The sequence below is a fragment of the Microtus pennsylvanicus genome, chromosome 18, assembly GCF_037038515.1.
Source record: "Microtus pennsylvanicus isolate mMicPen1 chromosome 18, mMicPen1.hap1, whole genome shotgun sequence".
Taxonomy (NCBI): domain Eukaryota; kingdom Metazoa; phylum Chordata; class Mammalia; order Rodentia; family Cricetidae; genus Microtus; species Microtus pennsylvanicus.
Genome location: NC_134596.1, coordinates 11,074,375 through 11,099,247, shown reverse-complemented (window position 1 = coordinate 11,099,247; position 24,873 = coordinate 11,074,375). Strand labels below are relative to the sequence as shown.

The window sequence follows — 24,873 nt, the reverse complement described above, 5'->3', positions numbered from 1 at the left end:
CTGTAGGTTGAATAGTCGCAGGATAGGACAGACTATTGCTAGTGTTGTATGCAGACTACTTACTGCATTAGAGCATTTTGTATTTATATTCTTTTATTCATGGGCATGATTGAGAAATTTTGTTGTCACAAGATTCTAAAGCAGTAATTAAATCTCTTGCCAGATAAAGCCCAGACCTAATGTCTTGATTACTGGAATGCACTAAACATTTAAGGAACTAATAATAATATTTTCCAAGCTCAGTCAAAACTTTTGAAGATTTCCAAACTATTTTTATGAGCCAATCATTGCTCTGATATGAAAACAAAAGAGAAACTCTACTACTATCTCTACTACTAATAATAAGAGTTCTTAAGAAAGACAATAGCAAAATGAATTAAACAACACATAAACATTATTCACCATAGTTTAGTGTGTTTACTTTTGTCGGTTAATCTCAGCACCCAGGAGGCATTGGCAGGTGGATATCTTGTTGTAAGCCAGCTGGTCTACAGAGTGAGGTCCAGGACAGGCTGAGCTACATAGAGAAACTCTCTTCAGAAAACCAAAAGAGAAACAACAAAAACAATGAAAAACAAAAGCCAAGTCTTTCTCACTACAGGTACCACATTGCCTTATTTTCTAAGTCAAGGATTCTTGAGTCTGCAGAGCTGGCTCAGCTGAGAGCACTGGCCATTCTTGCAGAAGAAAAGAACAATACGTTCAATACCTATTGAGCTGAGAAAGTTGGGTATGCATCAACAGAAGAATGATTATGTACTTAGTTAATAGCCTTTACAACTGTCAGCTACTTTAAGAAGATAGAAAAAACTTGTTAATATTTGTGTTTGTGAACTTTTTAAAAGACATGACAACAAAAAATAGCCTAATGGGATTATACCAAACTTAAAAGCTAACTGCAAACGAAAAGATGTAATTAATAGATAAATGCCTTGAAATGAAAGAAGCATTTCCATTTGAGGAGTTAATACATGAATTATTTAAGTTAGATAATTGATTGCAGAAGTGGACAGCGGACTTAAATAGTTGCTTCTGAAGAAGTGATACAGGTAGGTAACAAGCCTAAGGACCTGATTTGATAATGTAGTAACAACATAAAAGTGCGGGGTATGGTAGTATACACATAAAATTCTAGTGCAGAGGGAAGACTCAGGAGGATCCCTGGGGCTAGTCTAATTGGTAAACTCTATGCTAATTAGAGATGTAGAATTGGACTACATTCCTGTGAGGCTCTACTATAGCCCACACATGGAAAAAAAAAAGAGTCCAAATGGCAGAGTGTCTAAATGAAAAAAAAAAATTGCCTTTTACTTTTTAAAAATATTCTGAGGTTTATAAATACATTTCTCCCCTTCCTCTACTCTCTACAAACTCTGACATATACTTTTCCTTGTTCTCTTTCTGATTTTTCTGAGAAAAAAAAAATCTAATGATTTTACTTTTTGTTGTTCCAGATAGGTTTTCTCCTTGTAGCCATAGGTGTCCTGGAACTTGCTATATAAACCAGGCTGGCTTCATACTTCCTGCCTCTGCCTCCTGAGTGCTGGGAGAAAAGGTGTGTGCCACTACACATGACTTCAGATTCATGAGAGAAAATTTATAATCTCTGTAATAACTAGAAAATCAAAATGAAGCAACAGTGAGATGACACCTCGTACCTGCTAGGATGGTTATTATCAAAATACTAATGTTCATGGTGGCAAACAGAAATCTTGCACACAGTTGGAGGAAATGTAAATTAGATCAACTATGAAAAATAATAGTTTCCTCAAAAATTTAAAAGTAGAATTGCCATGACCTAGCAGTTACATTATAGGAATATATAGCTAAAGGAAATTAAACTCGTGTGTTGAAAGAGATACCTACATTTTCATGTTGATTGCAATCAGAATGCGGAAATAAACTAATGTTTGTCAGTAGGTAAATAAATAAAATTTGGAATATATGATAATGTAATTTTTAACCATTAAAAGTTGTCTGAAATCCTATGTCTGAAAACATGGGTGGAAATAGTGGTTCACATTTAATGAAATAAGTCAAGTGCAGAAAAACAAGTGCTGCATGATCTCATGTGTGTAAACTAAAAACATTGACATTCTTAAAAATGTTACTTGTGATAGACTAGGTGGTGGTCACAGAATACAAAATGGAAAATGGATAGAATTTAGTTCAGAAACCTATTGTACAGCGTGTGACTTGTTAATATATGCATTCTTGAGTATCACTAAAGGTGAAATCTTAAGTATCTTTGCAAAGATGCTTTGTATGTGAGATGAATATATGCAGTTCTTACTTGTCAATAAAAATAAAAATTTTGGAAAGACGTCTGTGTTTTCATATATCAAAATTATTTCATAAATGAAAGCTTTTAACAGATAAATTTTCATAATCATAGGTATATGGTTAAGATAAAGGAATACTTGTTTGAAGTAAATAGATACTAAAATTGTTTAATATTAATGGAAGTAATTTTGAAATTCTTATATGGGATTATAACATGCACATTGACACTGATGTCACTTTATTGGTGACATAATGGGGTAGAATTTATTTTTTTAGCCTATGAGTTTAATAGAACAGAATGGAAACCCAGAAGGTATTCAGGTAGATTTTATGAAAGCTTCATGTTAGAAGCTTGTGCATTTAGGGTTTTTAAGAATCTTGATATTTTCCTGGGCATTTTGGCTCACTCCTAGAATCCCAGTACTTGGGAGGTTGTATAGGGCTAGCTTTACTCATATAGTAAGTCTCAGTCTAGGCTACATGAGACTCTGGCTTTAAATAACAGCAGCAATAAAAGAAAGTAGTCAAAACCCGCTAAGGAGTCTGTTTGTTTGGTATAATAGCTGCTTTACAAGTACATTGATCTGATCCCCAGAACCTATGTAAAAAGTGTGGTGTGGTCATCTTACCCACTTTTGGGGGAGGGGCAGAAATAGAATTATAGTTGAAACTCATTGTTTCTTCAGTCTAGATGGTTCAGTGAGTTTTAGGTTTACTGAGAGACCCTGTCTCAAAAAGTTAGATCTGGAGCAATTGAAGATGAAGTCTGGAATTGATTCCTGGTTGCTAAATGCACACGCCTAGGTACACATGCCTGCACATGTGTGCACACACAGAAATTGATTAATCCAAAGTAAGGCTGTTACTTGTATACTCTTAATTTCCTCAAATTTTCTTTTATAAACCTTTGAATTTTATTCAGTAGTTGTTTCCCATGTCCATTAACCAAATTTTGGAATGCATCTTTCTTGTCTGTGTCTCATGTTGGAACCTTTTGTAAGTCCTGCTGGACTTATCTTCAAAATTCTATTTGGCCACTTAAAGCATTTAAAGCGCCATTGCCATCTTGGTTTGAGAAGGCATTTCATTGTTTCTTAGTACTTTTGTCCTAGAATCTATAAATGGGCTTTTTTGGTACTGATGTTAAACCATCTTTTCTATACTTAAAACTTTTCAAACACTTCCCATTCATAAACTATACCCAGAAAATGATATGGCCTTATATGAACTGGCTTCTTTAATTTAGATGATATTCTGTACTTCATGTTCTTACCCTACAACTTTTGTCTTCTTAAGTCTAGTATTCTTTCTCTTGGGTTCCTCACATCTTTTTCTTTTTCAGAATTCTTAGATGATGTCTTGTCAGAGATGTCCTTTCTGGGTAACTTTGTCTAATTATGATTATGTCTCATCTTTTCAGTTATATCTATTTATCTTTTTATGATTTAATAACACAATTTTTTTTAAAGCTCTCACCAGAACATGGCTGTTGGCATTTAATACTCTGACCAACAACATCTTAGAGGACCAAAGGATTTTTCAACTTTCAAGTTTTAGGTCACCATTGAAAGAACGTGGAAGTATGAAATAATGCTGCTTGTTGACTCAGTGTGCAGACCCAAGCTTAGCATACCCACTTCTTTATGCAGTCCAAGACAACTTGCCCAGGGAATGACCTTGCCCACAATAGTCAAGGCCTTCTTAGGTCAGTCAAAACAAATCTTGCAGGTGCACACCCATGGGCCAGCTGATGTAGGCAAGCCCTCAATTGAGACTCTTTTAGGTCACACTAGACTATATTAGGTTCACAACTACAGCTACCTGAATACCTAATGAAGAATGTAGTAAGTAATCAGTAAATGCTTACTGTGTGAAAGTGTAGAAATCATTAAATGTATGCAAAGGTTTTAATGTCCAAAAACATGGAAAAGTTATTGTGGTATCAATGTATTTCATACTCTGTCATATATATTCTTAGCTCTTAGCTCCTGTGAGTATGGGAAATACTGTCTTAACATCTTTAATATTTGCCATTTGGCAAGTCTCTTTGCTCTGTGCTCCATGATCCATGAATGTTTTTCTCAGGTTTTTTTTTTTTTTCTCTGAGAGAAAGACCGCGTGAGTACTGAGCCTTTTAATCAGAGTGAACTCTGGTTATAAGGTTGGATGTTTTTAGTTTCTGTGTGATGTTTAACATAGGCACGTTTCCAAGAATGTAAGTATGCACCAATTAATATTTCAAATATTTTTTAAAGTAAAAGAATTCTCTTTAATCATAGGTGGTTCTGTTTTAAAGATTGTACTCTTGGTTTGGTAGAATCTTTGTTGGCTCTTTATCCAAGGATTAATTAGCCTTCTAACATGGAGAAGAAATTTACGTTGTCTGACATTTTTTTTAAGTCAAATAACTAGAAAAACACCAACTGAAGAAAAAGTAAGCAATTGTTATTGCATTTGTTAAAGAGAAGTTAAGCCATATTGAGTCTGTGATTTTGTAGTTTAGAAGATATGATTTTGTAGTTTAGCTATAGGGTCATGTGCTCACTACTGTTTGATAAATAAGTGGAGTTAATGTGGAGAAGTGCAGTGGTCACTGTAGGGATACAGACATATAGAAGATTGGGATGTGAGCTTTGGTAATGAAGGACTAGGGTGTTCTCAGGAGGAAGAATTCCTACCAGCAAACGTACACATCTCTGCTGCTTAGGCGCAGGATTAGTGGAATGCAGAGGTAAGGTGATGGGAGATAGGAAGGAAGCATGATTGAAAGTAGATCATAGATCACAACATGGAAGTTGACGTGAGCAGGCGGTATAAAGCACTGGTTATGGAAGAGAGGTCAGTCATAATCTGTCCTTTTATCAGGTTTATCAAACACAAAAGCTATAGCTTCTCATTTGATAAGAGGAACTATGTTCTTAGTTTATATTAGGAATGACTGGCTGATATTTGGCTAAGTCTTCTCAGAAAGTAAATTATATATATATATATATATATATATATATATATATATATATATATATACTTGGTTACACTCTTTGGGGTTTATCTAGGGAAAGACTTAGTCTTCATGTGGATTGTGAATTTTATTCATTCATATTTTTTTCTTCCCATCAAAAGATTTTAGGGAATATTAGTGAGGATAGTTTACCTTTAGCTCATAGAGTTTATTTGCTGTTAGTACAGTTTAATTCTAGAGAAATTATTGAAAATAAAAAGATACTCTTTCAAGTTAATGTCTAAAAAGCAGAACTTTTTCCTTCAGGGTCTTCTGTGTGTTCTCTAACTAGTCTTTTGTTCGTGTTATCATGAAGATTAATTAGCACTGTCAGCACAAAACAGTTAAAGTCACTGTAAAAGGGGTAAGGTGGTTTATTGTAGAGCCAAGTAGAAGTCACCACGTAGAAAAAAAATGTGAAGTTTCAGGCCACCCCAAATAGCAGGTTCTAACTTGTCTGGGGAACATGTTCATGAAATATGGGTGTGGCTTTTGTTTTACTTTTAGCACAATGTAATATCACACAAACTTTGTAGATAGTGTATATTGGGTACATCTAAATGTTTACCACATTCTACTCCAAAAAAACAAAAAGCAAACAAAACCAAGGAACAAAAAATTTCTACAGGTATTAGAATTCAAGTTCAGTATTGTTACTTCATGCTGTGTATTTCTTTGATTGTAGAAAGCTTCATTTGAAATTAAAAAAGTATGAATTTTATAGATAGTTTTGTGTCAAATACTTGAGAAAATAAGGCATGGTAGCTAAATTACTTTCTTTCCCTATTTTTCATTTTTTTGAGCAAGGTCTTCAGATTATTCTTCAAATATGAATTCTATTTCTTTTTCATTTAATTTTATTTTTTGAGATCATAGTATAATTAATATGTCATTTCCTACTTTCCTCTCTCTAAATGATTCCATACACACTTGCCCTCATGGCCTCATTTCTCACTAATAGTTGTTACATACATATGTATTTCATGTAAATCTGGCACTTTTCAAACACACTAATGGAAATATCACAAAAGTGGTTGCAGCCAAATAGGGACCGTTCTGCTCTATGTTTCAGGTGCTGTCTGATGACATTAACTTTTAGTTTGGTGGAAGTTAGGAATAGTTACTAAGATGTTAAGTAATGTGCAGAAGTGGACCGTGAAGGGCTAAAGCTAGCCCAGGATAGCTGTGGATTTGCAGCCTTTTGACTCTCCAGAATTCATTCTTACCACTCAGCTTTGTCTGGAGACTCTTAGACTTGACCTCTCTTCTGGAATCTTTAGCTTGTAATGCACCTATGTAATCTTTTCTTTTTATTTTTTATTTTATGTCAAAAATAGGTGCACAAATTTGTGTTTTTCACATTGTTAGAACTTATGAACACCAAATTCAAAAGGTTTTGGTGATAACAATGTGCCAGCTATTCCTGCTTTGATATTTAAGGCTGAAGCAAACATAGATTAATTTAGTCCAGTCTACAAATATCAAATTAAACATGACGTGTAGGTGCACACATATATGTATGTGCATATATTTATGTAAGATCCAGAGTTAAGGAGCCATGGCAGAGTTCCAGAGGTTTCAGAAGCCTGAGAAACAGAAGATTGTGTTGTATCGTGACATCTCTGTATAGGCACATGGTTTATTTATAGTCTTCCTTCTTTACCATATGGCTTTGGGACTTTTGAGGGGAGGAATATTATTAGTTATTTGACATCTTTTCAAAATATATCTTGATGATATTCATCTCTGCCATAAATCTCCCAGATCGATCCCTCCCCGTCCCCTCACTATATGTGACCTTTAGTTTTTGTTAACCCATCAAGTATAATTTCTACTGTCCATATAATCTTGTATCTGTGGCCTTCCATTAGGGCATGGTTACTCTTAAAGATAATTATTTCCAACAGCTGTCAGTTGCGATAGCACCTCAGCTAGGGTTGAGACTTCATGCTCACCTGTTTCCTAGGCCAGGGTTTTTTGTCTAGCTTGAGCTCACATAGGCCTAGTGAGTGCATGCTTTGAGTTTAAATACATACCTGGCCAGCTGTCTTCAGAAAACAGATTCCTTGTACTTACGGTCTTTCCATCTCCTCCTTTGTAATGACCCCTTGAGGCTTGGGAGGGTTTATATTTATGGGCCATATGACTTTTCACAGCTCATTCTCTACAGTTGTTTTAATCACCATTTATTGAAGAACAAAGCTGGTCTTATAAGGGTTGACAGATGGAGTGATCAATGATAAGCTGATTGGAGTTTTAGTACAGTTTTAGTACTGTAGCCATTTGATAGAATAGTAGTAGGTTCTGACCAGTACCTATGACCTATCTAGCCACAGATTGTCAGTCTTAGTACAAGGCTAGGTATAGGTTTCATCTTACGTTGCAGACCTTGAAGCCAATCAGAAAGTGGTTGATGATCTCAGGACATTTGTGCCACTATTGCAACAGGTAGCTTGTCTTGCCAAGCTAGTTACTGTAGCTCTTGGCGTTCAGAACTGGGTATGACTGATGACAATTACTTTCTCCTTTGGTAGCCTGCATAGCACTGTTAAGTACTACAGATGTTAACCATTAGTAGGGATCAAGTTACCAAGTGATTTAGCTTCATTTTGCTTTACTGACTGAAGTATGTGGTGTTTTCAGCAGTAGCATCTTACCGTCAGTTATGGGATTAGTAAAGAACATTGGCAATAAATTAGGCATGCTGATTTTCCACTAGATATTAGGAAATAATGTCTTCATTAATTGGCCACTTTTTCCCTTAAGTAGGATCTCTAACTCTTATGATACATTTTAAATTTTTTAAACTTATTTATATTGTATGGATGTATGTGGCTGGGTATATGCTATGGTGTATTTTTAGAGTTCAGAAGACAATTTTTGGTAATTGGTTTTCTCCTTTCACCAAGTGAGATCCAGGGATCAAATTCAGTGCATCAGACTTGGCCTTTGGGTCGTTCTGTTTGCACACTATTAATGGGAAATGTATAGGAAACATTCCTAATTAAAGCTTCTGAATTGGTTGGTAGTGCTGAAATACAATTTTGTGCCATCTGCCTATGTTGTTTGGAGTCATTGTCCTAAGACTTACCAGATTCCTATTTGCTTGTTCACCTCTAGTGCTCTTGTCCACTTACTCTATCCATTAACACAATAATAGCATGAAGTTTTGAGAGTGAAAGTAGGTAGGTTCTTCCTACTGGGAGCTCCCATGCTTGTAAATTAAAGTCCAAAGGGATCATTTTGAATTCTGTGGACTAAGTATGCGATTCTACTTAAATAGAATAGAAAGAATTTTAAAATCAACTTATAGAGATAGATTATGTAAAACAACTTCTCAGTTGATGACATAATTAAATTAACTTTTATTGATCACCTTGCCTGAAAAATTGATGATCAAATGTTAATCTACGTGTTTAAAGCTTATAAAGTAAGATGAATATGATTTTGCCCTAATAGAAGTTAAAACCTTCATCTTCCCTATGACAAGGATTTAATGAAGAAGGTTAGTGGCAAGTCTGGGCTCAAGATTATCTGCAAAGATGCTGCTTTCCCTTGGTATAATACGATATTTAGATCGTTTACTTTTAAATCTCTCATGATTATTGAGAATTTTTTTCATAAACTCTAGATAGAAATTTGGTATTAACTGCAAATGAACTATTTGAAAGTTATTAGAATTAATTATTTATTTCATATGTAATGAAAAGGAAAACTGGCCTAACACAGTGATGTAATTTTTTGTTTTTAGTTGTACTCAACAGTTTAAGGATCATACAACATCAAATTAACCTTATCTTTTTAAACCAAAGAAAAGGATACTATATTAAAATGATAATTTTTATAAGATGACATTTTGTCACAGTTTCTTAGAAAGTATTATTTCACCAGTTAACACTTGGTGGATTTCTAGTTTCTCCATCTAAATATTTAGTTTATTGCTTTATTGCTTAGTTAACTTTTGTCTTATCTGTTGGGCTTTGTTTTTGAGCAATACTAATCACTGTGCTTATTGTTTTGAATGTCTGGTACATACAGGAAGCGAGCAGCTGCAAAGCATCTAATAGAACGCTACTACCACCAGTTAACCGAGGGCTGTGGAAATGAGGCCTGCACGAATGAGTTTTGTGCTTCCTGTCCAACTTTTCTTCGTATGGATAACAATGCAGCAGCTATTAAAGCCCTTGAGCTTTATAAAATTAATGCAAAACTCTGTGATCCTCATCCCTCCAAGAAAGGAGCAAGCTCAGCTTACCTTGAGAACTCAAAAGGTACACCTAACAACTCAGAGGTAAAACCGAACAAGGACGGAAAAGGAACTAAACCTGATTTTAAAGGTAAGAGATTGTATTTTCAATTGAAAATACTCAATTAAAAGCTGTGTCAGAGATTTAAATGTATTAATTTTGTTCTTTTGCTTTTTTGTGACCTGAAAATACCACAGTATATATATAGTAAAAGCCTTTCTTTTGGTAAGGTCTGGTAAAGGAGAGTTATTATTAAATTAGTTACTTTATTACCTTTTATTGATATGGTAGTTGTTAATCAGAAGCAGATTATACTGTAGAAGTTGATATGTGAATGAGTTAATCTCAACTTGTAATGATTTCCATTGTACGTAATAGCTTATTAGGTCGCAAAGTCTATAACTTATATTGTATTTATAGTAAATCCTGTTATGAACTCTGAAACTCCAGGGACAGTCTTAAAAGAAGCAGATAACATTTTCTTCCTATATTCTGCCTTCTGTATCTAAGGCATTTGAAATCCTCACAAGGTACTTAGGTCTTGATGTTTGTTTGTTTTCAGCAAGGTTTCTGAGACTGTCTTTGGACTTTTAGTGACATGCAATATAAACAGTACCATCTGAGCTATTGGTTGGGGAACCAATCCATGCTTTGTAAAATGGCCCTATATTTTGAAGCTTCTTAAAATTTTCCACTTTTTCATCATGGATGTTCAATCTTTCTTTGGCTTAGTGTAAGTAATTAGTATTAATAATGAGGTAGTTAAAATTTTCAGATTGCCAAGGGCTTAGACTCACTATTATTTGAAATATGTTTAAGAGGTATTAAAATAAAATTGAGTTACATACAGGTTTATTATGTTATTTCACAATAGAACTATAGAAATATCAGAAACTTTGCTACTCAAACTATATTGCTAGTCCTTTTTCATGAATTTGCTCATGTAAGGATAAATAGGTGAATGCTACCAATATATTGAATATGGAATCTGGGTTGGTTCATTTTGCATGTTTCTGCCTCAGAAGGCCATCACAGAGTAATAGTAAATGAAGTATAATATGCCATTGTGGTTAAATGCAGCTGTCTGTAGGAAAATCTAGTACATAATGGATGTATTAGTCTTGTTTTTGCTCATGTGTTCTATTTTGCAATTTATTGTTTTGCAGATCACTCCAATTTTTATTTCCTTTCTCATTTGAATATTTTTAATTAGGAGTTATAAATGCTTAATCATATTGCTGCTCTCATTCTGATAATTGTATTTGTTCATTCTAGTTAGATGTGTAGATCTAATCAGTTATTGTATGACAGCTTTGTTCTTACATGAAACAGTTTTGTACTTTTTAGAGTATAAAATACTATGTTTTAAGATTTTTTTTTTTTTTTTTTGGTTTTTCGAGACAGAGTTTCTCTGTAGCTTTGGTGCCTGTCCCGGAACTAGCTCTTGTAGACCAGGCTGGCCTCGAACTCCCAGAGATCCACCTGCCTCTGCCTCCCGAGTGCTGGGATTAAAGGCGTGCGCCACCACCAACCGACTTTAAGATTGTTTTTGAGATGAGTCTTGCGTTGTCCAGATACTTAGAAAGTTAAGGAAGGAGCATCTTGAATTCCATTCTAGTCTGTGTTACATGTCTCAGTTTCAGAAACATATATATTAGAATGTACAAGTGAGTCTTAATACGGTTTCTTTAGTTACTGGTTCATTGATATCCAGACTATAACTTTTTATTTCTGATTGCAGTGCTTTTTACACACGCGCGCACACACACACACACACACACACACACACACACACACACACGGAGGTAGGGGAGGGAGAAGAGAGTTGTCAATTAAACATTTCAAACAGAACACTGTACGTCAAACATGTTATCTCCTAACACACTGTTCATTCATCATACATGTTTTCTATGTTTTTGCTAACACTTTAGAGAAATTAAATATACTTGAGTGGTCAAAAAAGATACCATAATATTTTCATTGGATTAATGAGAAATAAGCTCCATGTTAGTGCTTTCATACTTACTTATTCTTAATAAACTGAAGAATTAGTGCTTGGATTGGCATACTGGCTCATCCAGGTACATGGAACCTACCGCCAGGCCTCATGTCAGGGACCACACTGTGGAAGGAGTAAACCAACTCCTTCAGGTTACCCTCTCAGCACCACATGTCTGCCAACCCCTTACTTCTCATAAATACATATAAGGACAAATTATTTTTTTTAAGGAAAGAATTCAAGATCATTAAGCAAACAAGTGTTGATAACTCTTGGAGCAGGCCACAGATCAGGTTTGTAGTATATAAAGTTTAGTGCTTCATAGTTCATCTTCTGGAAGCCATTCCATCAATGATGACTTGAATTTTATATGGTTTCTTACTGTTGAGTAAGTACCTTGAAGAATATGTAGTGATTATAGTAAAGATTTTTACATACTATTGTCTTGTTAATACAACTACAGCTGTTTCTGTTTTGTTGTGGGAGACCTGTCCTTTCCTAAACAGAAAATGAGGAGTGGATTCAGGGGTCAGAGCAGAAGGGGATGAGGGGGAAGGGACTGGGAGAAGAGGGGGAGGGGCAACTTCAGCCAGGATGTAAAATAAATTATTTTTTATAAAAGGATTTTTACTTGCTGAGTATAGGTAAGGAAATACTTGGCATAGTGAAAATAGGGATAGATTGTCAACATAACTGTAAAATTATCCTTCCTTACATAATTGATTTAATGATTATAGTACTCTTCAACAAAGAGGTTATGTTTGGTTTCAGCATTATTATTTGCTATTTGATCTCTAAAATTTTACCGTATAAAATGTCATTCATCTTTTGTCAGTAAGATAAAAAATATCTTTTGCTTTGTTGCTTCGAAAGGGTATAGCCTTTGATGAGAGTGACATTTACTATAAAGGTGAGGGAAGCTAGGAAGTTTATGACCTTAGTTTTGTGCCTGGGAGAAAATGTATGTAAGTTTTGGTGCTTATGGTCTTTACTTTCTTAGCTTTTACCCACTGTTTATTTTTAATTGCCTCTAATAATTTCCAATTGCTTTGCTAGGGCTGTGAGGACCTGAGTCATGGTAACAGATTGCAGTAGTAGTAGCCTCAGTAGAAGCTTTAACTTCAGAGTTTGCTTTTCCTCAGTCACAGAATAGGAACCTAAAAGAAATGAACACAGAAAATGAATCAGTTTTTGTTTGTTTGGGTTTTTTCTTTGGGGTGGGGTGTTATTTTTTGTGACAAGGTTTTTCTGTGTAAATGCTCTGTCCTGGAACTTACCTGAATTCACAGAGATCTGCCTTCCTCTGTCTCCTAAGTTCTGGGATTAAAGGCGTGCGCCACTTGATTTAATATATAAATAGAAAAAGGGTTGCTTGCATATGATGGGACTGAGCAACACTTGGTATAAAACTTTGCCTCCTTAGTCTTTTGAGAACAATGTAAGGGAAAACGCTTCCAGGATATTAGTGTAGTAACTCTTCATCAAGGTTGCAATCAGTATAGCAATGAAATTACATACATACTTATTTTATACGTAGAAAAATACTAATGCATGTCTTGATTACAAAACAAATCTTAATAATAATTATATGTTGTTGAATGAATGCCAAAGAGTGAGGTTGTTGCTAATACTTAAGTGAAATAGGAATTGCTAAGTGTAGTTTGTTGATAGGTAAATTAGGTTTTTTAAAATTTCTGACTTTTCGAATTTAGAATGTTTAGGTATTTTACTTTCTTACTAGAACTTACAATCACAAAATAAACATGTATATCACAACAATAATTGTTCTTTGTCTTTCCATTTTCTAGATGTGAATTACCTAACTGAAGAGATAGTATATGAAATTCTGGAATCGTGTAGAGAGAATGATGATTACTCCCCTTTAATTCGCGTAATTGGAAAAATTTTTTCTAGTGCTGAGGCATTGGTTATGAGCTTTCGGAAAGTCAAACAACACACTAAGGAGGAATTGAAATCTCTACAAGAAAAGGATGAAGACAAGGATGAAGATGAAAAGGAAAAGGCTGCATGTTCTGCTGTTGCTGCTGCTGCTGTCACTGCTGCTGCTGCTATGGAAGAAGACTCAGAAGCATCTTCTTCCCGGATGGGTGATAGCTCACAGGGAGACAACAATGCACAGAAATTAGGTCCTGATGAAGTGACTGTGGATGTTGATGCCATTAGAAGGGTCTACGCCAGTTTGCTCTCTAATGAAAAAATAGAAACTGCCTTTCTCAATGCAATTGTATATCTGTCACCTAACGTGGAATGTGACTTGCTGTATCATAGTGTGTATGCCCGAGATCCTAATTATCTCAATTTGTTCGTTATTGTAATGGAGAATAGAAACCTCCACAGTCCTGAATATCTGGAAATGGCCCTGCCATTATTTTGCAAAGCTATGAGTAAGCTACCCCTTGAAGCTCAAGGAAAACTGATTAGACTTTGGTCTAAATACAGTGCAGACCATATTCGGAGAATGATGGAAACATTTCAGCAACTAATTACTTACAAAGTCATAAGCAATGAATTTAATAGCCGAAATCTAGTGAATGATGATGATTCCATTGTTGCTGCTTCAAAGTGTTTGAAAATGGTCTACTATGCAAATGTAGTAGGAGGGGAAGTGGACACAAATCACAATGAGGAAGATGAGGAAGAGCCCGCGCCTGATGCCAGTGAGTTGACACTGCAGGAGCTTTTGGGAGAGGACAGAAGAAATAAGAAAGGTCCTCGAGTGGACCCAATAGAAACTGAACTTGGTGTTAAAACTCTAGATTGTCGAAAACCACTTATCTCCTTTGAAGAATTCATTAATGAACCACTGAATGATGTTCTAGAAATGGATAAAGATTATACCTTTTTCAAAGTTGAAACAGAGAACAAATTCTCTTTTATGACATGTCCCTTTATATTGAATGCTGTCACAAAGAATTTGGGATTATATTATGACAATAGAATTCGTATGTACAGTGAACGAAGAATCACTGTTCTCTACAGTCTAGTTCAAGGACAGCAGTTGAATCCATATTTGAGACTCAAAGTCAGACGTGACCATATTATAGATGATGCACTTGTCCGGGTAAGTTTTACTCTTACTTAAAATCAGATTTAAACTGAAAGCTGCAAAGTGAACACATTTCAGTGTATTCATTTCATCTATGATTTTGAAAGAAAAATGATGTCCTGTAAATTAGGAACTTGTTGATATTTCTGATCTATGTTTCTATACCTTTCTTGCTACTCACCGAAAATATTGGTTCTGTTTGTTGTCTAATGTAATGATTATTTCTTTTTGAAGAAAAGTAGATATTATAGTGTTCGGGAGATGACTCTGGGTAAAGTTTGCTGTGCAAACATGAAGACCTAAGCTTGGGTTCCCTGAGCATGTGTAAAATATGATGTGGTAGCACCACTTGTATGATACCACATCCTAAAGCAGGTTGGGTGGTGGAGACAGAAGAGCCCTCAGAAACTTATTAGATTACATTATGTAAAATATGATGTGGTAGCACCACTTGTATGATACCACATCCTAAAGCAGGTTGGGTGGTGGAGACAGAAGAGCCCTCAGAAACTTATTAGATTACATTATGTAAAATATGATGTGGTAGCACCACTTGTATGATACCACATCCTAAAGCAGGTTGGGTGGTGGAGACAGAAGAGCCCTCAGAAACTTATTAGATTACATTATGTAAAATATGATGTGGTAGCACCACTTGTATGATACCACATCCTAAAGCAGGTTGGGTGGTGGAGACAGAAGAGCCCTCAGAAACTTATTAGATTACATTATGTAAAATATGATGTGGTAGCACCACTTGTATGATACCACATCCTAAAGCAGGTTGGGTGGTGGAGACAGAAGAGCCCTCAGAAACTTATTAGATTACATTATGTAAAACTCCTTATTCTGACCTGGACGATATGCCAGGATAGTTTGGTTCTTTGTGTCAGTAAGACTTCATTTCTAAGCCACCAAGTCACTCTGTCTTATATGACAGTAAAAGATTTTGTTTTTTTTTAACCGTAATAATGTTAAGTCCTGAGACTTCAAAATGTGGGTATTAATGTTTTGATTTTTCAGTCAAATCTAGAAGATTTAACTGGGAAGTCAGGTGCTTCTAACACCCTGATTTTTCTTTCAGATGACATTGCTTCTTGACTGTTCCTTTCTTCCACAGATGACAAGAATTGCAGTCTTAACTGTCTCTGTCAGTTAAGCCAGAAAATTGGTTTGCTGAGTGCTGGTCATAGTTTTACAGAATCATATTTAACAAATTCAGGGCATTATTGTTTGGTATTAGTTATTCTTGTCAGCGCTACTTTTTTTTCTATGAACTTGATGTAAAATTTAGTACCTGTTACACTTAAAGTGTCACCCTTATATACTAACAAATAAGAAGAACCTGTAACAGATAACTGATTAATACTTATTTGAAAATATATTTTTTAGTATGGATTTGCCTAAATCTGAAAAGTCATAAGACTGAACTGAATTCAGACTTAACCAAAATCACCCACCAGACTTCTTTGTTATTTTCTTCCTTTCCTCCTTTTTTTCTTTAATAAGGTGATGCTAAGAACCAGTAAAAATTTAGGTAATATTTGTATATTTTTTAAATGATCTTTTAGGAGAAAATTAACCATTTCTATATTTAACATTTTTTTCCTAAAGAGGTATGGGGTGAAATCAACAGTAAGCCTTGTAATTATGGTAACAAATTGTTGCTATGAATATTACTTAGTTATTTCAACTGGTTATATGCTTTGGCATATTATAAATCATAATCTATTAGATAATATCTGCACTTGTCTAGGACCTGTTTACAGAAGCCTTTGCTTTCAACAATCCTGCTGCCTGTCTCTTTGATAAGCAGTACAGTAGTAACAAAGAGATAACATTTATTGATAAGGTTCTTAGGTGTTCTACGCAGCTTTTATTCTTTATCCTAGTTTGCAGTTCCTTTCTCTACTTTTCCTCTTCCCCCTCTTCTTCGTTTTTCTATACCGTCTTAACTCCCAACCCCTACATTTCTTTATTTTTCAACATACCAGTGTGAAAGGATTAGAAATGTAAGTATTGACATATACCTTAAGATACACACACACACACACACACACACACCCCTTAAGTATAGACACATACCTTAAGAAATGTAAGTATAGACATACCTTTAGACACATACCTTAATTGAGGACCCCCATCAGCATTACTGATCGTAAGTTACGTCGGTTTAGTAACAGAAAGGAGGTTTACAGCAAGCAATATCTACAAAGATCCCGATGAACTGATGATTCAGCTTTATTCTGTTTGCCATGTGCCACTGTTGTGTTTTAAATATTGTGCTTTTTTTCATAAGAATAGTTCTCGTTGGTCACACTTGGTTGTGATCCTGTCATTTTGAACTGCATATTAAGGTTGTATAGAGAAGAAGGAATGAGAAGTTTTCCTGAGAATTCAACATTATAAATAAATAATGAAAATTTATAGTACCCTAAACTTAAGAGCTAAGAAGGAGATAATAAGTTTTTTTCCTTAGTTTACAAATGAGGCTTAGAAAAGATTAAATGTGATTTTTTTAAGTTTTCTATTGAATCTTACTTTTCACTTGTTAATTAGACTAGCTAGTTTAAAGGTAGAGAAAAGGCCAGCAAATTAGAATTAATAATTATGATCTTTTTTTACACTTGTGATCCTTTTGTTTCTGCTTCCCATTTAGTGCTAAAATTATAAGAGTGTACACTCTCTGGTCTTTTTTTTTTTAAAGCCAAAGTATGTCCATTGCTTTCATGTGTCATTCACTTCAAATCAGTCTAACGACTCCTCCCAAGCTAGTGCTTTTAGAGGAACTGTTACTGGACAAGAGAATAGTGTTTGAAATGTTTTATTAAGTATAAGGTACTGTTTTTTAAAAACTACTGCAGTATTTCTCTTGAGCTTTGTTTTAACTGTTTTTTGGCTTTTATTGCTATGAAAATAATACAGAAATAAATATTAATAAGAACCCGTCTTTCATCTGAATTACAACAATTTTAGTGTGGAAGTTTTTACAAATTCTTAATACACACACACACACACACACACACACACACACACACACATACTATATATATTCTTAAGGTACTGAGATGGTTTTATTGGATAAAGTGACTTGCCACTAGGCCTAATGACTAAGTTTGATCCTCTAGATGCACATGATTGGAAAGAACTGAAGCCCAAATCTTACCCTCAAACCTCCACATATGTGCTGTGCCACATGTATCCTTCTGCCCTCCATTAAATATATATGCTCTTCAATTTGAACAAAGCTTTTCAAGGGTTGTAGTGTGTATAAAATCTTAAAGTTGTTTTTTTAAAGTAGATTAATGTAGTGTGTATTAAAGAAGAGACAGTACTGTCTTCCCTCACAGTCTTAGAGAGAGCTGCCCAAATGAAAACACAACAGCAAAAAAAAACAAGGAAAGAAAATCAAGTTGTTGCCTTCTAGGGGCTCAGATTAGGGATTCTGACAGGCAACTTAGAGTTCCATGCTTTATGTATTTTGGTAAATCTATGCCACAAACTAATATTACTAATATTTGGGAACTAACTGTTAGTACAGTTTATATGTATAGGTTATAGGCTATTGTAATTTGTGTGTTTAGAATATTTTCAGTATTTAAGAAGATTAATAAAGTCAGTGTAATTGAAATAGGAGCTGATAGTGTTATGGGATTGATTAAATTAGTAAGTTCTAGAATTTTACATAGTTATTCTGAGGACCAAAAGGAATGGTGAAGATGGAAAATTGGAAAGCAAAGTCTAAAAACCAGGACTTGTCACATGCAGATGAAAGAAATTGGTTCACAGAAAAAGTTATCAGAATTGTTGCCCAGTTTCCTCCCCAAGTCACTATCCCTGTATATATGGGGGTCTAAAAGCATCACCTAACTCAGCTTCCATAATTACCTTTATTATAAATACCTACTGCTACATGTACTTCAATTTTTCATCGATAGCCTACAGTGCTTTAATAATGGAGTTTTTTGTGCTGTGTATTTAATTCTATCAAGCATTCATTAATTAAATTTTGCTTAGTGCGATTATTATTTAACATTCTAATGGAAATGAATAGAATCCTCCTTAAAAGTAATTTCTTAGAAGAGGAATGAAAAATGAAGTAGTAGTCAGTATCATAATGGCTCAGCCTCATCTAAGAATTTAAAATAAAACATCCAACTCCTTTTTTTTGTGAGGAAAGTGAACTTTAGAGAGATTCTTATTTGTAGAAATGAATGTCATAATTCAATTTATTACCTAAGATGTAATCATTTGACTCACCTGTAACCCACTTTAAAGGCACAACAGATTCGTCTTTTGTTTACAGATAACATGAAAAAAGTTAGATTCATTAAGGCGATTGTGTTTGTCGTCATTATTTAAGGATTATTTACCAAAATGTATAAGTCACCTTTTTTGGAGAGTCTTACTTAGCACTATTGATCTAATTTGAGTGCTGCTTTTCCTTAAATAATTATATTATTAGTTGTTTTCCTTTTAAATTATGTCAGCATAGGATTTGAGGTAGTAACTCAGGATGTCTAAATGTTTTTTTTTTTCTCCTTTTAATATTTTGAGACAGGGTTTCTCTGTAGCTTTAGAGCCTGTCCTGGAACTAGGTCTTGTAGACCAGACTGGCCTTAAACTCAAAGAGATCCACCTGCCTCTGCCTCCTGAGTACTGGGATTAAAGGTGTGCGTCATCACTGCCCAGCTAGGATGTCTAAATGTTTTAAATGATGGACTAGCAAAAAAAAATTTGAATTTTGAAAATATGGGAATAGAATGTTTTGAATCAATATATATCCTACTTAGTAGAGTTTTGGAAATGCTTTCATATGAGATCATCTTATAAAAAATGATCTTGCCAGGATTTTGTCTTGCTAATTAAAAGTTAAGGAGTTTAAAATTATTTTAACAATCGATGAGAGCAAGAGTTTCTAATCAGAAAAGAAGCCTATTTAGGATGTGGCAGTTACCACTGTATTTTAATAAAGTATAATATCAGTATATTTTATTTTTCTCTAGTACTGTCTATTAAGGCAATACTATCTATTTTATATTTAAGAAATATAAATACATATAAAATCCATTGCTTTATAATAAATGAGGTCAAGGATGCACACAGATTTTTTTCAAAATTTCCTGACATTTTCCAACAGTTTTCATTTTCAAAACCCAACTACATATAAAACAACTTGATTTTACAAATTCAGTTTTAAATAAAAGCTATTATTTAAAGTAATTTAACTGTATACTTTTAATCCCTATACTGTTTAATTGATGAAACAGTGGCTTAAAGGGTATGTGTGTGTGTGTTTTAAGGATTATTATTTTAAAGAAATAAAATTTAATGTGATTTCTTATGATATGGCTTCTGCCAAAGGTCATATTGCATAATATGTTTTGTTTCTGTTGCCACAGTTTTTAGAAAGAAAGATAGGCTACTAACCCACTATCCTCAAACAAGGTAATAGTTCCAAAATCACTTTGATACATTGAGAATGGTCTTTTTTTTTTTTTTTTTTTTTTTTTTTGGTTTTTAGAGACAGGGTTTCTCTGTGGTTTTGGAGCCTGTCCTGGAACTAGCTCTTGTAGACCAGGCTGGTCTCGAACTCACAGAGATCCGCCTGCCTCTGCCTCCCGAGTGCTGGGATTAAAGGTGAGAATGGTCCTCTATTTTTATTTGAGAAATAGCCAATTGGATACATATACAGAATTAACTTGCCAACTATTCTTAAAACGTAACATTTAAATACATGCTGATTCTGAAAATAATATGTGAGTGTTGATAAAAATAGAGAAAGCCAAAGAAAGTAAAAAAGCACACAAAATTCAGAAACCAATATTCTCTCTAGCTCTGTGGAGAAGTAGTTGACTGTAGTCTAACACGTGCTGCTGGATTAGAGCCTCTCTCTGAGCTACTTAATCGACCTTTCGACTAATTTAAGAGGCCCATCTGTAAAGTTTTCTAGCAGCCTACTTGCGAGGTGCTTTTATTTGTAAAGTGACCCATCACTTTTATATACTGCTTCTGCTGCTCTTATTCTTGGAATATTTTTGTCCTTAAAATCCTACAGTTAGGCTTGGTGGAAGTGGTGCACACCTTCAACCCCAGCTCTTGGGTGGCAGAGGCAGGTGGATCTCTGAGTTTGAGGCCAGCTTGGTCTACAAGAGCTAGTTCCAGGAAAGGCTCCAAAGCTACAGAGAAACCTGTCTTGGAACCCCCCCCCCCCCCAAAAAAAAGAAATCCTGTGATTAAACATTCTGACAAAACTGGAAATATTTATTTATTTGTTAATCTTATTTTAGATAGAGAATGCCTGTATAGCCCACACTGGCCTGAATTTTTCTATGTAGGTGAAACAGCATTAAAGAACAGAGTTTGAGTGCTGGGGTTAAGTGCATGTGCCACCACGTGTAGAGAGCTTGGAACATTGTAAATTAATAGAATGGAAGTACTTGCAGCCCAAACTTAGAGGCAGAGTTAGTATTAGAGAATTAATCTGAGCATCTCAAATATTGTGTTTTCAGTGATCATAATAGAACATACAGTATTAAAAGCTTCTGGTTAACTAGTATTGGGGGGTGTGGGAATAGCAATGATTGTTAGAAATAGACTGTCTTATTTGACTGATAAAGGGCCAAGAATACCGACAAGCTTTTGAACCAAAAATTTACGTTTTAATAGAAATAGCAGTCAAATGCATAAGTTATGTCGGACTTTTTTCCTATTTAGTAATGCTTGATTAAAGCAGTTTCACTTCTGTGGTGAAAAAGAAAATGAAAGCATTCACTGAAATCTTTTGAATTCTTAGCAATTTGAGAACTGGGAGAAGGCACTAAAACAGATTACACAGTAATAAGGGCAATGTTGTGTGGGATCATTGAAATTTAAAGGTTCAAAATTATTCTGTTTTAAGACAGATTTTCAATTAGCACTTTTGTTGGTTTGCTTTCCTTTTCCACTTCCTAGGTTAATTTTGAATCTGCATAATTTTTGACTGTAGAGTGTAACATGAGGGCCTGCTAGTTGGGGGTTTCTGTCCTGCCTGGTTCCCACAATCCCAAAGAAAATCACACAGAGAGTCTACATTAGCTATAAACTGATTGGCCCATTAGCTCAGGCTTCTTATTAGCTCGTATCACTTATATTAACCCATTATTCTTATCTATGTTAGCCATATGGCTAGGTACCTTTCTCAGCGGGGCAGGTCACATCTTGCTTCTTCTGTGGTCTGCGCAGGACTGCTGAGAGAGCTTCCTTCTTCCCAGAATACTCCTGTTCTTATTGCCCTCCTCTACTTCCTGTCTGTTTGACCCGCCTATACTTCCTGCCTCGCCAATCAGCATTTTTTAAAACATGATTGACAGAACACAGACAATTCTACCACACCAGTAGAGTCTCAGAACTATTCTACCTTTTGATCTGTTTGGGACATAAAATTATGAATCTTAAGAAATAGACTTTTTGAAGAATAATAGTAGTTCTCACCAATTTTGCATGCTTCATAGAAATTATATATTAAACTTTTGCCATCCTGTAGTAGGGAGAATATTACCACCTTTTTTTCTTTGTACATTAGAAATTTGGCTGGATTTACTGAACTTTAATTGAATGTTATTAATCTTTTGTGACAATTGGGACTTTATTTTAATAGAGTATTTTGTTTCTTATATTTCAGTAAAAAATTACTGCCTCAAAAATAAACTTTCAGTAAATACTGACCTAAAATTATGTATGTCAGCTGAGAATATAGATCAGTTAATAAAGTACTTACAAGTAGACCTGAGATTAATCCTCAAAACTTTGTTAACAAAGGCCTTGCAATCTTGATGGTAGATAGTCAGGTACTGGCAGATGCCTGGGGCTTCCTGACAGTACAGCCTGTGCTGATCTTCCGTCTTGTAGGCCAAAGAGAGACTCTTTTGACAAGTAAGGTGCACATATGAAGACATACAAATGAGTTAATCAAGACCAAGACAGATGTTTTTAAAGAAATGAATTCATAGTATTGTAGAACCCATAAGTTTAAGGTGTTCGGGAAGTAATTTGAACTAATTGTTTTTTTTCCCAAAAAGTTTTGGCTGAATCCCCTACTAAGAAAAATATAGCATCCTAAACAAAATTTGTACCTGTACATTGAAATTTATCTTGCCACAAACAGCAGGTCCTTTTGCTGATTATGATGTGGTCTTTTCATTTATTTTTGTTGTTTTAATTTTCACTGTCAGCAAACCATTGCAGCTCACAGTTTAAACTTTAAGCTTAGATTTAGGGCAACTTGGCCAGATTCCTGAATTTATGAGATTTTGGTTTTATTTATTTATTTTATAGATTGTTAGAATTCCAAAACACTATTGTTGCTTATGGCATTTGCTTTAGTAAACTAGTAGACCTATTCCAGTGCCACTTAAATTTTAAAATTCCTTTTGAAATAGTTAAGACATTAACATTCTTAAATATTGTTTTGTCAAGCTTTCATCTTTAATGTTACATTTTTTTTAAGCCAACAGGTGTTTGGAAACAATGTTGAAAATAAATTGTTTAGTTAGTTATGACTACTATCTGCAAAGTTCAAGTAGATAAAACAAGTTACAATTTCAACATAACACATTATAATTTAATATTTCATAGTGGACAGAGTTAATGCTAGTGGAGCAGAGCAGGTTTGGCTAATTGTTAGATGAAAAATAAAGATATCAAATATATGTTTCATTTGCCTTTGTGAAAATTTGGATATTACATGTCACATTATAAACCACTAAGAAGTGGCAATAACTATAAATTTGTTTTGGCAGGAGGGGAATTGTGTTAACAATAAAGTCTTGATACGAAATCTAAGATTTATTAGAACTTATCATTTTCCTGTCTCATAGGCGTGAGCTAACACATCTGACTTTCTGTTGTATATTTCTTAGCTGAAATTATTTCATTTATAGCATGGCAGTTAGGAAGGCTTAACTCTTTACATTTCCATTCTAATAAATATAAATTATTTATAGGTCTACTATGATCTCTTATTAAACAATGCATAGGTCACATATCTATGCTGGTTTTGCTAAAATGACAAACAGGCATTTTGCTCCTTCAATTTGTTCTCATGCCTCATTCCATGTATTATATTAATTTATTATATAAAATATAATAGAAAATTCAGTTGCCAAGTTAGAAGTAACCATTTTATGCAGTGGTGGTTTTGTGTGTATGTGCTGTGTGGTGTATGTTTGTGGTTCATGCATGTGAATGTGCTGATTTGTGTACCCATGTGTGAACATCTAGAAGCCCATCTATGATGTCAGGTATTTTCCACTTCTAGACAGAAAGATCATTGAGTGAAATGGAAGCTCACCATTTTGGCTAGGCCTTAGACGTCTTCCGGCTTGTTCCCCACCGTGTTAAAGGCATGAGGGACCATGCCAGGAGTTTAACAACGCTGGGGATTTCAACTGAGGTTTTAATGCTTACAAATGATGCACTCTTACCTAATGAGTCATGTCCTAACACTCTACCATACTCTCTTGTTTTTGTTGGGGGTTGGTCAGTTTGCTTCTTGTTTCCATTCAGAAACAAAATTGCTTCCTATTAATACTCCTTGTTTTCAGAAGAAAGTTTAGCTTTTATGCTGTTGTCATCAGTCCTCCTCTTTATCTTTTCGTTTATAAACAGCTAGAGATGATTGCTATGGAAAATCCTGCAGACTTGAAGAAGCAGTTATATGTGGAATTTGAAGGAGAACAAGGAGTGGATGAGGGAGGTGTTTCCAAAGAATTTTTTCAGTTGGTCGTGGAGGAAATCTTTAATCCAGATATTGGTAAGTGTTAATGATTCATGTTAGTCTTTCGAATTACAAACTTGGTTTTATGAATATTCTCTGTGATGATAAACAACAAAAAAACGAGTATGGCTTATCTCTAATTAGTTACAGATGACAAATATGTATGTTTCAGGAACTGATCTGTCTCTCATGAATTCATGTTATTCTTTAGATTGTTTAGCCAAATATTCTAGTAGAGAAAAATTACCTTTTTGTTAAACCTTAGAATGGTGGATTGGAAACAGTTGAAAGCATGAGAATAATATATATTTTTTCAAACTGTAGAACTCAGGTATGAGTTGGATAATTTTAAAACCAGTATTTCACAAATATTAAATTGCAAGAAAAGGCATAGATTTCACTGTGTATTTTTCTTTTTCATTAAAACTGAAAATGAAACATTCAAAACTTACAAAATTAAGTTAAAAGTAAATTTTAATGCTGTTTTATTTGGCTTTGAATAATCCTGAATAATCTTGTTCC

The 24,873-nt window shown here is 34.5% G+C and overlaps 1 protein-coding gene across 2 annotated transcripts in view; it reads left to right on the top strand.

The window, feature by feature from the left end:
- Positions 1-24,873, top strand: part of Ube3a (ubiquitin protein ligase E3A) — a 68,955-nt gene that overhangs the window by 21,256 nt on the left and 22,826 nt on the right. For both annotated transcript variants that reach the window (XM_075953165.1, XM_075953166.1), the window contains 3 exons: positions 9,320-9,618; positions 13,336-14,609; positions 24,243-24,387. In XM_075953165.1, coding sequence (XP_075809280.1) covers positions 9,320-9,618; positions 13,336-14,609; positions 24,243-24,387 — 1,718 coding nt within the window. The remainder of the gene's footprint in view (positions 1-9,319; positions 9,619-13,335; positions 14,610-24,242; positions 24,388-24,873) is intronic.